At 36.8% G+C, this 13,563-nt stretch overlaps 1 protein-coding gene across 1 annotated transcript; it reads right to left on the reverse strand.

Moving 5' to 3' along the window:
* Window positions 1-1,171: 1,171 nt before the first annotated feature.
* LOC101590189 (vomeronasal type-2 receptor 116-like) lies at window positions 1,172-12,993 on the reverse strand. Its single transcript, XM_012512918.1, has 7 exons — window positions 12,928-12,993; window positions 12,005-12,174; window positions 8,764-9,052; window positions 7,565-8,371; window positions 6,611-6,838; window positions 6,160-6,283; window positions 1,172-2,094 (listed from the first exon to the last, which is right to left on the reverse strand). Exons 1-7 carry the CDS (start codon window positions 12,991-12,993, stop codon window positions 1,172-1,174), a joined length of 2,607 nt encoding a protein of 868 aa, XP_012368372.1.
* Between the last annotated feature and the right edge of the window lie 570 nt (window positions 12,994-13,563).

The following is a 13,563-nucleotide window of genomic DNA, read 5'->3' on the forward strand; positions in this document are numbered from 1 at the left end:
ATTTTGCAAAAATTTCCTTCCTTAAAATAAAACTTCATTATCATACTTGATATAATTAAAATAATGGATTTCTCTTGCAGTAGGCATATATATGCTTTCTTGTTTTCTTTTTTTTTTTTTTCTTTTTTCTTTTCTTTTTATGAAACCTGGGATTGGATTGAACTCAGGCCCTTGAGCTTGCCAGGAAAGCGCTTATTCCACTGAGCCATCTCCCCAGCCACTGTTCTTGTTTTCAAAGAAAAAAATATTATGAAAACAAAATAGGTTCTCATGACAAATGCATGGGTCATAATGTATGGTAACCAGGAAAATGGAAGGTATCAGACATCTTTGCAAAATCGAATTCTCATGTCGTTACAAGGCTCATTTTGTTTAGCAATATTTAAGGTACTTAAGGTGACATACAACCTCCATGAATTGGTAGTAGTAAAAGAACCTGTTTCACTTTCATCCCAGGTGAAGGGGCCGTGTGTTTCAACCAGGAGAAGGCTGGCCTTTCCCTTTCCCCCTCTTTGCTCCTCCTTGCACCCCAAGGGCCTGGGAAAGTTTACAGAAGTGTCCTCCCTCCCTATCAAATCCCCATTCTCCACTCCAAAGTGAATGCAGCCAGACAGCATGGTTTCTTTTCCCCACTGATTTATATAAAATTTGTGTACAATACAAAACCTAGATACACAGATAAATGATTCATATTAACAAAGGATTATTAAACAAGGTACATGGAGAGATTAAAAAATCCTACATAGGAAATATGACTACTACACTTTAACAAGTTCAGACCAAAGTTAAAGTCTGCATTTAATGCTATACCGTCTTAAAGTCGACAATAGTTGTTAGGACATATTAACAGAAGTTTCTGCAAAATTAAAGACAAATGTGCGAGAAATTCTTGAATAGGTTAGGGGAATCAGAATTAACTTATCTGAAGAATAAAGTTAGTGTATTAAAATTGATTGTAGTGCTGCCAAATTCAAGAGGAAAACAAAAAAAAAAGAGAATAATACATTAAAAATAATAGGATTCATTGTGGAATCAAGTAAACAAAGTACAATAAAATTCTAATTGAAAATTTATAGTTATGGACAATTGATGTGTAAGGCATTTAAAGAAATAAATGATAGTCCTTTATTGTAGTAAATTGCACACTGTGTTAAATATAAGACTGGATAATTTAAGAAGACTTTTCTCTTCCAGAATGTGTTTTACTTTTGAACCCAGAAAGAGAATTTCTCTCTGGTCTTAAAAGAATAATGTAGCACTTGGGGGCAAAGATGCAGCCCAGCAGCCCTGCACTGGAGGCCAAGATGGAGAAGACCTCCATGACCACCATGGCCTTCCCCTTGCTGCTGTGGTACACAGGCAGGAAGGTGACCCACACACTGCAGAACACCAGCATACTGAAGGTCAGGAACTTGGCTTCATTGAAGGTTTCAGGCAGGTTCCTGGCCAGGAAAGCCACAGTGAAGCTCACCATGGCCAGAGAGCCCAGGTATCCCAGGACACAGTAGAAGGCAGTGAGGGAGCCCTTGTTGCACACGATTATGATGTGGCCATGTTCAGAGTGTGCATCTGTGTCTATGTAGGGTGGATTTGTCCCCATCCAGATGCCACATAGAGTGAGTTGGATCAAGGAGCAGATGGGGATGATGAAGTTTGGTGCCCCTGACACCAGCAACTGCCTCATTCTCCTGCTTGGACCAGTGACCTTAAAGGCCAGAACTACAGTCATAGTTTTGGCCAAGACAGTGGCAACAGCCACAGTGAACACAACTGCAAACGTAGTTTGCTGGAAGATGCAAGTGGCTGGCCAGGGCTTGCCAATGAAGAGCAAGGAGCAGAGGAAACAGCAGATGAGGGAGATGAGCAGGGTGTAACTCAGGGCCCGGTTGTTAGCCTTGACAATGGGTGTGTCTTGGTGCTTCAGAAAGAGGGCTAGCACCAAAGCTGTGAGGACAGTGAGACTTAGGGCAGTGCCAGCCAGAAACTTCCCTATGGGGTCTTCATAAGCCAGAAAAGTCACAGTTTTTCCCAAGCAGTTGTTTCTCCGAGTGTTGGCATACTGAGCATCTGGACACTTCACACACTGTTCCATATCTAGCAAGATTAAAAGCATAACTTGCCTACATAACTTTGTTTATTTTTTTATTTATTCACAAACCCATCACCAGAGACGCACTGGACTTGAATTACTACACCAATATTCAATTATTTTTTGTTTTTCTTTCTCTTTCTTTTTCAGTCTGTGGGACTGAACTCAGATACCATCAACAGGGATATAATCCCAACCCTTTTAAATTTTATTTTGAGAAAGTGTCTCATTAAGTTACTAATTCCTCGGGGTATGTTTCAGCACCATCTTCTTGCCTCAGCCTTTCAGAGTCATGTTCCCAGACATGCATGACCATACCTTACTTTTTCCTTTTTCTCTAGACAAAAAATAAAAGGATGGTGTACACAGAATAACTCCTACATAATACTGATCAATATTTATGTATTCTTTTAAATCTGGCATATTCATAAAAACTTTGTATTTTTACAAAGAATGATTTACCTTGATTATGTACTTCACCTACTTTTATTTGATTTAAATCAAATCTTTATGAATGATTAGGAAGCCACCACAATTTCCTAAATTACAGCAAAATGCATATGAGGAAGCATATTGAATGAGAAGTAGTTGCGTTCTTTAGTCTCTACATCTCTGAATGTGTTATATGCAACCACTTTATTAGTTTTTAATGTGAATGGTGTATTTTAGTAGTTTAATTTTGGTATCTTTTAAAACAATTATAGGATTCATCATTACATATTTAATGCTTTTAAATATTACAAACATCAGCTTTCAAAATTTTATCTATGAGTGCCTTATGACTGAGGTATGGAAACAGGTTATCAGTCTTTTGTAATAGTCTTGTATTCCGTAACCATGAAGCCAAATATAATTTTGATTCACTCACAACGGTTTGGACTCTTTTAGAATTTTTGCTGAGTTTACACACCTATAATATTCAAAATCAAAATTTAACAAAAAATGGTATAGAGATGAATGTCCATTTTGTATCTGCATATTCAAAGTGGTTAGAATAGACATATAGTTACATTCTCTTAATGAATCGAATGATTCGTTCTAATGATGTTTGTAAATAGGATATCAAGTCCGCCTCTTGTTCAGCACTTAACCATTAGGAAGAATGTATGCAGTGTGTTAATTATTGAAACTGTCCTACCGATTTGATTTGAATCTGTCTCATTGCTATTTGTTTGTCAATAAAATTATGGGAAAAAATAAAATAAAATAAAATTTTCAAAAAAAAGAGAAAGAAACACGGAAAGTGGAAAAAAAAAAAGAAAACTATATCCCTGGAAAAATCTAATCATTTATGTTTATCCCTTTCTAATATATTTTTATTTTGTGGTGCTTTCTTCATTACCTTGACCATGCTGTAGAGTGTTACACAGGCTGGGGAGAGAGCTCAGTAGAAGAAGTGCTTGCCTGGCAAGTTCAGGGTCCTGAGTTCAATCCCAGTACCGGGAAAAAAGAAAGAAAGAAAGAAAGAAAGAAAGAAAGAAAGAAAGAAAGAAAGAAAGAAAGAAAGAAAGAAAGAAAAGACACAAATTTTAAAGTGTGCTGTAGGATAATATAGACATCATTTTTGGTGGCAGAGACTTCTCCTACTCCTCCTTCAGTAGGCAACACACTTCTCGGTTCTTTGTAAATCGCAGTAATGTACAGTTTTATCACATTGTCTCCACTTAGCAGCATTGCTTTTCTTTGTCCAGGATCTAGCACATTTGATTATAATTTTATGAACTGAGTTTGCTTATGGTGTACTGTCCTTGGAGTACACAGCTCAATTGGGGACAGAATATGTGAATCTAGTTTAAAAGGAAAACAGACTGTGAACTTTGTCTCTCTTATGTGCACTTTCAACTGAGTAACATCAATGAGATCCTTCCTTAAAACAAATAGATTTTCCTCTATCTGAAAGAAAGAGGTCAGTATTACTAGGTGTTTGAATGCTTGTAAACTTCACTGCTAATATTAGTAATCAACAAAAATTTAGAGTGAAATATTAGACCATAGACACCTAACTTATAACACACACGGTTCTGTGGACATATTAGTACTATGGAGATTTTTAATTAGTTCTTAGGGTTGTTTTGCTAAGTTTCCATCTGTTCATATAGATTTCAAGACTTAGATTGATGTGAAATTACTTCTATTTTCATAGGAAATGTTTTGTAGATAACTGTACCAATGGACAATTTTCTGTCCTGTTATTATGCTAGTTCTCAATTTTTCTCTTTCTTCTTGATTAATTGTACGGAGGGTTGCTGTTTTTGTTACCCGATTCATATTTAATTCTATTCATTTTCTGTGTGTCATAACTTCTTTATCCTTTTTTAGTTTTGAAACCAAGTCTCACTATCCAGTTCAGGCTGGCCTTCGGCTCTGTTTGTAGCCCAGGCTGGTCTTGAACTGACAATGATCCTCATGCCTCAGCCTCCCTAGTGTAGGTATTACAGATAGGAGCCACAAAACCCAGCTCTGCCTTAATCTTTTAAAAAAATCCTTTCAGACTGCAACGCATCTTTCACTTTTATTGTGTACAATTTGCTTTATTTTTTCCTCACATGAAAATGTTTCAACACACAAGTCCAGCTTTTTTATTTAAATAGAGAACAGCACAGAAGTATACCTATTTATCTCAGTGCAGTTTTACCTTCAAATCATAGACTTTTCAGCTTTACATGATTTTCAATTTGTGCTTTGATCTATTCTATACACTATATATGATGGAGAATTACACATACCAGGAGCATGTATTAACTGTATTAGTAGGGCCATTGTTATCTATGTGTGCACATACAGTACTTAAAATTAACATATTCTTATACTTTTTGAGAATGTATATTTAAATTACATGACATAATACATAACAAGTTTTGTTGCATTCCAGAGAACATTTGAAATGTTACTGAATATGTTCTGAAATCAAAATTTATGTCAGCCACAACCAAATTAGAGATTATTCAATAGGAATATAACTCCACTATGCAATGGTCATTAGCGTTTGGTTACTATAAAACTTAAGGAATATGTTTTAATCCTCATTCTCATTTTATCTGTTTATTTAATAAAGACATGTTTTTCTTTCAGCATATTTGAATGTTACAGGGATGAGGAATGTGCTATTCCCTATGACGAATTCTATTAATCCGAACAAGGATTATGTCACTTCCTTTTATTCTGATATAATACTAAGCTATCACCTCTGTGAAAATACACATGATGCCATCCAGAAATGTAGGTATTATCACTTGTTAAACCTCATGTTCTGCGTGCAAATCATTCTTGCAGTTCTATGGTACAGACTCCAACTCATTCCATAGGATGTCTTTCTCATTCACCTGTGCATTCCAGGAGAATCGAGATTAAATCCCAGAAATTGTACTGTGCTGTGTTACAAACATGTTGTACATAAAAAGCATCCCCATATATCCAATCAGACTCAGTCTCTGAGCACATGCTCTGTGTGCAGAATAGTGTCAGCCCCTGGGGAACAAAGTGTGCCTGAAAGTGTCTTCACTGTAGTCTTTCTTTAATTGAAAAAAAATATATAAACAAATTTGTTAAAGCTACTGCCTGTTAAGTTTCATGACAGAAACGGAACTTAGTAGGTGTAGGATAGGAAAACTGGCTGAGCTTGAGGAAATAATGCTTTTAATGGGACTTGAAAAATCAGTGTAGGCATATGTAGTGGTGCATAAATGTTATTCTTGAAAATTAAAGAACTGAGACCGTCTTATTGAAGTTTTGAGGTTTTCTTAGGCAAACCTAATATTCTGTTTCAAAATAATAAAAAAAAGAATAGCTGGAGACATAGACCATTGAAAGAAATCTTGCTTCAATTTTTATCAATGCAAAAAAGAAAACTGATAAATAAGAAGGTGATAAAAGGAAATGGAATTTGAGTGTATGTTTCAAAGGGGAAAGTGTGCTTTCCAACCAGACAGTAACACTCAGCATAACAAATAAGTTGATAAGTAAAAGAAGAATTTTACCTTCAGTGTCATCTTCAAAACTTTTCTCATTTCCTGAATGGATGGAATGAATATAACATAGAGCGAGACTGTGTCCCCAGGACGCGCTCCTACCTGTGTCATTGGTGATCTCGTTGCCTGCACAAGGGGTGCAATCAAAACAGCAGGCAGCCTTTCCCTCCTGAGGGCTTTTTCTAAATCCAGGAGTGCAACTCTCACTGCACACTGAGTGGGGAATCTAAGGAAAAGATAAATGGTGGTAACTTCTTAGAACTCTACTTACTTCTTGAGAACTAGAGGGATAAACTTAATTTGTATGCATATATGAGCAAAAGTAAGTAGTCAGATTCCTAATTTTTGAACAGTATGATACACATATTTGCAAAAATATAATTGAGTGCACTTCTTTCCCAATCATATTAAAGCTCATGATTTTTTTTGAATTGAACACTGATTTAATTTGCACATGTGATCATTGCATGAGAAAAATTAGGGACCCAAAGCCTACTACAATGGGGATTTGCTTACTTGTGGTTAGTAAGTACTGTGACTAGGAGCAACACACCTCTGTAACTTCTGTGGCCCACTCTATCATATACTCAGATAAAGTCAGTTTTTGGCCATCGGGAGCATGTGAAGAAAATATGCCTAGTTTAACCTTCAATCGAAGGCCTTCTGGAAAATTCCAAAAATTGAGAAGGTCATACTCTGAATCCACTTTCCTTCTCCAATCCAAGTTCACCTGGTCTCCAGCAGGATTGTTGAATTGAATGTACTTCAGAAAGGAATGCAGCTAAAAGAGAGAGAGAGAGACCATCCTATGTGAACAGGGCTGCAGGATAAAGACAGAAAACATGGGTGGGGGAGTTGCTAAGCATATTCAATCCCATTATCTCAGGGAACTTTAACGCTGGTAGCTAATAAATCAGAGCACGTGAATGTCTGAGGACGAAAATGTTACTATGTTCAGGAAATGTCAGTTTCAAGAAAATAATATTATATGTAAAGCTATTTAAATTAGGTATGCAATTGGGTTAGGAAAAACCATCAATCATGGAATCAAAGCATCTAAAACCCACAACTTTGATTGTCTATCTGACCGTTTCCATAGCATCTACCAGTAAAATGAGTTTAATATCTGCAGAGTTTGCAAAATCAAATGAAGACTAACTCTGCACATTGTTTTTTTTTTTTTTTAATGGCATCTGGTTTTGTAAGTGAATATAGGTTTTCCTGTTGACTTTTAAGAAAGGCATTGAACATGCTTTTGTGGGTAAGGTGTTGACCTCCCATATGCAGAAGCCAGGAGCTGGCCTACTGTCTCCACCTCCTTGTCAGTGTGTCCCTGATGGAGGATCATTTTAACTTAGATCAAACATCACCATTTTAAGAAACAGTGTGATACACAATGTCTAGTATTTTGTAGAAATGTTCCTGATAATCTTGAATGAAGCAGAAAAAATAACTTGAGAGAGGCACCTTGATGACACTGCCTACCATCCAAGGAAAGACACATTACCTGCCAGGGGGAAAACATCATCACTTGTCTGCTACTCAGTGGCGGTCTTTGCACTTCTTCAAAAAGCATTGCGTGGAGGGCCTGGGCCACAGCGTACACAGCATTGTATATATTGTAGCTCCTATCACTCATGGCTGTTTCAAACTGATTCAGAGGCAACCAAGCCAGAGAGGCATTAGGGGTACAGTTTTTTAAGGCACAGTCAGACGCGGAGAATGAGCAATGGAAATTCTTGGACCAATACATAATGAGGTAAGTGTCTTCTGGGTATTTGAAAGGGGTAGCTTGTTGGACAAAATTTTTGAAATGTGAAATTTCTTCGTGGTGGTGTGAAAAAATAAAAATCCCATGGAAGTGGTCATGGATGAAATCTCTCCAATTCAGGTCAGCATGCCACTGTGAGTTTGTCACCCAAACTTTCCATGTCACAAAGTTTTGCATTATAGTGTAGTTGATATCATTTGCACTGTCAGTGTCATAGTAAATGACCACCACATTAGCAGATGAAGTATCTACAGACAGAATTTTATGTTTCTTTTCAGATAGAACATATAACACAGCCACATTTGACAACACTTTCATGAAGGCCACACAGACTCTGTTCCTGTCCATCTCAGCTCTTACATCTGAGAGAAACTGAAGACCCTTCTGGCTTTCTGTGATGAGCAGTCCAATCCAAGTCCAGTGGAAATGAAGCATCAAGGACACCATGGCAAGGGCCAGATATGTGTCCTTTGGGGCCACCTGATGAAGTGAAGGATACAGGCCAGTGTCCATCAGCGTAGGATCAAATGAGTCAAAGGTTACCTAAAAGACAAAGAAATCTGGGTGGTATACTAATGTGTTGATGGAAAGCACAATAGCAGTCCCAAGTGTACTGGGTGGCATCTCTAAATTGTAGAAAACACCTTCCTGTCATCCTTCTACACATTTCCCTTAGGAGATTTTTAAACAAGTTCAATGAATATATTCAGGTATCTAGATAACGTACTTTTATCCTGATTTCCTTCCTCTTTGGTAAAAACAAAACAATCAACGGAAAGAAATTTTGTGTAACCCACTAAGTCTCTTTGTATGTACTCTGTTGCATTACACACTTTGAAAGAACTTCAACCTTGGCTTACTTTTAACCCACTATGTTCCAGGTAGGTGAAACATCCTAGATTTTCTTCAATCAATTCTGTGCCCCCAACTCTCACCTGTGGAAATCTGTAGAGCTCCAGCAGTGGTCCAATCTGAGCTGAGGTTCCCCATGGCATTTCTGTCAGGACTGCTGCACACTTGCTTTCTGTTCCACATGTGTAGTTAGGGATCTCGTGTTGTCTTGTGAGCAAAATGAAGGAATTCTCTAGCATCCTCCAATGACTGTAAATGAAGTTATGGAACTCGTATCCCAGAGTAATGTTGGGTAAAAGATGAGGATTCGTGTTGATCTCTTCTATGGCAAAAGTGAAGGCCAGGTAGTTCTGGTAGTTGTTAGGTGTGTGCCTGCACAGAGAGCACGGAGGTCTTCAGGGAAAAGGCAAAATCAAACATTACCTTCCCATTGAATCCAGTACCATTTATGCTCTGAATGTTGGTGTTCTTTCATCACACTCATATAATTAGAATTTATGGATGGATATGAGGATGTTAGAATCTTGATTTTTTAGAAGAGAGTTGGAATGAAAAGAGTGATGGGCTTGAATTTCTCATGAAGGACCTGAGTGGCCTCACGAGATTCCTGGACGAGTTGTTTAATCATTGTTATGTTTTTTGCACAGTTAACATGATATTGCTATATGCTTATATTGAAAACAAAATTTGTGTATAGAATTACACTATGTAGGTTGCTGAGAAATGTAATCTCTTAATATATTGTCACTGTTTGCAAGGAGAAAAATAATATAATTTTTAAGTTTGTATAGTGTTCAATACTAACAAGCATACATTTCTGAGTAATTTTTTATCTTAGGAAAAAGGTATTTATATTATATTTTTGTTCCATTTATGCAAAACACAATTGCTATCCACACTTATGCATGTGAAGAAATACTGGGCTAATGTCCACTTTATGTAACTAGTAGGCAATGTGTATATTAGAGGCATAATACATTGTATCTATGAATATACATAATAGTATCTGATAATTAAAGATAAAACTAAAATCATTTGAAGTCAAAACCTAGGTTTTTCTTAAAGAATAAAACAGTGAGTCACAATGCAGGTGGGTAAGGGACAGAAATACAAATCACCCTCTTTCCTGGGATCTAGGACACAAATAATTTCTCTACCTTTATCCTCCTGAGAGATTTCTGTAAAGAAAGCTCAGTCTACTATTGATGAAATGCAATCTCATTTGAATGTTATGGAAAGAAGCTTCTTAAAGAAGTTGTATATCAAAAGCACTTTCATTGATAAAGTTGTCAAAACAAGATTACTTTGTTAGCATCTGAGTTGTTTAGTGTCACTCCACAGTTTCTACATCATTGAATAAATATTCATCAAAGTAGGAGAGAAAAATAATTGTGGAAAGAATCACGCGTGAATATCCCATTGGGAATAAGATTATTCAACTAAAATATTAAATAGTATTCTGGTACAGGCCCCAAACAGAAAGGAAGTAAATGAGAACATTAAAGATACCTTATATACAATTGATAGGTGAAAATCTTTTGAGAAAATCATTCATGTACAGCAACAGCCTTAACATCACTTATAAGACATTTTTAAAGCCATAAAATTCTAGTAAAGAGATTAAAAACACTAAAAGAATACTTTACAAATGTTAATATTAAATTATTTTATCAATGTTGCCACTATTCATAAACATTAGGAGAAAAATTTTATATCAGTTACAAATATTACACAAGTGCTCTGAAATTTGCAAAATCTATGAAAGTAGTGAGATTGAGAACATAAAAGAAGCAGGTTATTTAGAGCGAAAGCAACTAATACATGGATCAATGTGACTGATTATTGAAAAGTTATTTATCTGTCCTTATCTCTCTCTCTCTCTCTCTCTCTCTCTCTCTCTCTCTCTCTCTCTTTATTTCTCGCTCTCTCTCTCTCTATCTCTATCTGATAATCATGTATCCTTTAGGCCAAAAGATTTGCATTGAAATTCATTAAATATCAATTAAGTTTTTCATAGTGAAAAATAAACTATTGTGAAAACTGAAATTAAATGAATATACATATATATCACAAAATAAATTCCAGAGATACCAAATAATTTTATATGATATGAAAGTAATCCAAGAGCTGTGGTGGTACCTCAATGGAATAAGTACTTGCTTGGCAAGTGCAAGTTCATGAGTTCAATTCCTGATACCACAAAAAAAGGGTCACATTTTATGAGGTCAGCAAGATAGCTCAGTGGACTAATGCACCTGCTTAGGCAAGCTTAGCATTTTCTACACATGTAGGAGAACACATCTTGAGATATGGCCAGGTGAACAAGGAGTTTCTGCTCATATCAGGATGTCAGCCAAGCATCCTGTTGTGCAATATTTAGATCAAGGCAGTTTTACTGTGTTACGACCAAGAAAGATCTTTCTGTATTAAATTTTAATTCTTCATATGGGCAGCAGCCACAGGAACACTGTGGGTCAGCTTTTTCAATAAGACTCAATAAACCACTGTTCTACTGACATCTTTTCTTACAAAAACACAACTCATTTGCTGGAATTCTCTGACACTTTGGAAAATTCATTAAGCATGTTTTTAAATAAGTACAATATATATATGTTTGTAATTGAGCACATCTATGACAACTTGTATTTTTGAAAATGGCCTGATAAGGTAGTACTTGATTAGAGAAAAGGCACACACATTCATCTCAGGAAGAACTGCATTGGTAGGGAAAAGTCTCACGGATGATTCATCCCTTACTCTGGGCCCAGTTTGCAACTCTAAGAGTCCTAGGGTACCCTAAGTTTCATTTGAAATAGCAACTGAATATTTTACAGGACAAAGTTATTCCAACCAGAAGGGTTGATATCAGAAGACTGTCTGTAATAATGCAAGGGATTGTATGCATATCTAGAGAAATACCAGCAAGTCCTTGATTGTCTGAGGGGATATTTGGTAACAGCCATTTAGCATTCAGTTCACTCTAAGGGATCAATTGAGATGGAAGACATCAACTAATGCAGTGCAGTGGCATCAAGGAAGGAGGAAGAGCCTGGACCACGGTCGATGGTGAGGTCCTGCTCCGGTTCCATGAGTGAGAACAAGAAGCCAGGAACACAAACAGAAAGAGTATTGTCTTCCCACATGCAGAAGTATAAAAAGCAGACCAGGAAAACTTATAAACAGGCCTCTTGCACACATGTGAGTGGGCAGCACAGGTGGTACTATAGAGAATATTGACGCAGCTATCTATAGCCATTATCCATATCCATAGCCATTATTATTCTAATATCCACAAGAAAGCAAATAAATGAAGAAGACACTTACTGAATGAAATAGAAGTCTGTAACAGGCTTTATATCAAGGATACCAGTATAGTAGATATAGTAATAAAGAGGCAAGAAACACCCAATCACCACATCACCATCCCTGCGCACACTGGTGCTCCTTCGGAGAAGGCAGGCTTCATTTTCCAAAGTATACACTAAGGCAGGACGCTGCAGGAGAAGGAAGAAAATAATCAAGGGCAACATCTTAGATGTGTATTCAAAGCTGAGGGCTGAGTGAAGAGGAAACTTGCAATCTGAGCCAGATAAATAAATACCTTATGTGTGTGATTCTACCTAACACTTTCTGACTCAGGTGGACCGTCTGATTTTCTGTCTCCTGTCACCATTGCTTGACCCATATCCCTGGAGAAGTTTACTGCCATTACCCTCAGGCCTCTACATCTGAGGTCTTCTATCCAGGAGGAAAATAGAAGGCAGCAATTATGATTGAGTAGCATTTTCTCCACCTGGAGCCACCATAATGCAGTTCCACTGATAGCTACATCCCAGGGGCCACCTCCGCCTGGGCAGATGTGTTCCCAAGTCTTTGTCAATAAACCACTGGCATAGATGCCATTAGTGGAGTTGCTAATAGTTTGTACAAGGGCACTTAATGTTAGGATTCTTTTGAAATAGTCTGAAAAGCCACAAGCTCGGTCAAGAAATACTGGGCATTATTCTTCCAAAAGAAGGCAGGCCCATGAGTTGCAGCCACAGGACATTCACTGTATATCTGTATTCTCCGTGTACCAGTTATGTGCTCTGAAACTCATACCCACACCTGCTTTCTGTTGCCTGGGGTACAAATTGCACTATAGCCAGGAAATCCAAATTAGTGACCAAAGATCAGTGCTGAAGAGCAAGGCACTTTTGAGTTATGTGATTTAGCGTACTTCCTCACTGCTTGTTCCTTTCAAGTACCTTCATTCCATGATTTAATATACTGTCAGAATTCATTTCTGTTCCTACATCCTTGAATTCTACCATGGTTTAGGCTTTTATGAGAACAGGAATCTGTGTGACAAATTTCTCTTTGTCCCTTACTTTGAAGTAATTTAGCAAAGCTGAAAAAGACTTCTGTATTTCCTTTCACTCAAATTTTTTAGAAGTAGGGAAGTGGAGGCAACATTTATAGCCCCAAAACTCAGCCGAATTTTCACTGTAGATAGATTATTCTAAGAAATAATTTATTAGTTGAATGCATGCCATCTTGGATTTGTCAAAATCTAAATAACCAGCACAAAGGATGAGCCTCAATGTAAACTTAGACTTTATTATCTAGGTCTTAGTATTTGTTCTTAAATTGACGGGTTATTTATAGGTGATCAGTTAAAGATGAAAAGAATTTTTTATTTTTATAAGGATAAACTTTTAACATTAAAGTATGAATACTTTGAGAAAAAGTTTATTTTCCGATTTGTAAGGTGTTGGCCTAATATCCTCACACTAGCATTTGAAACTCAACTAGTCAAAATAAAGTTGGGCTGAAAGTGTAAAATCTTCAGAGTGTGAAAAAATTCTAAGATATAATGAAATTTTAATATTTGTATAATAACT

This window comes from Octodon degus, unplaced genomic scaffold (genome assembly GCF_000260255.1).
Source record: "Octodon degus isolate 3935 unplaced genomic scaffold, OctDeg1.0 scaffold00290, whole genome shotgun sequence".
Taxonomy (NCBI): Eukaryota; Metazoa; Chordata; class Mammalia; order Rodentia; family Octodontidae; genus Octodon; species Octodon degus.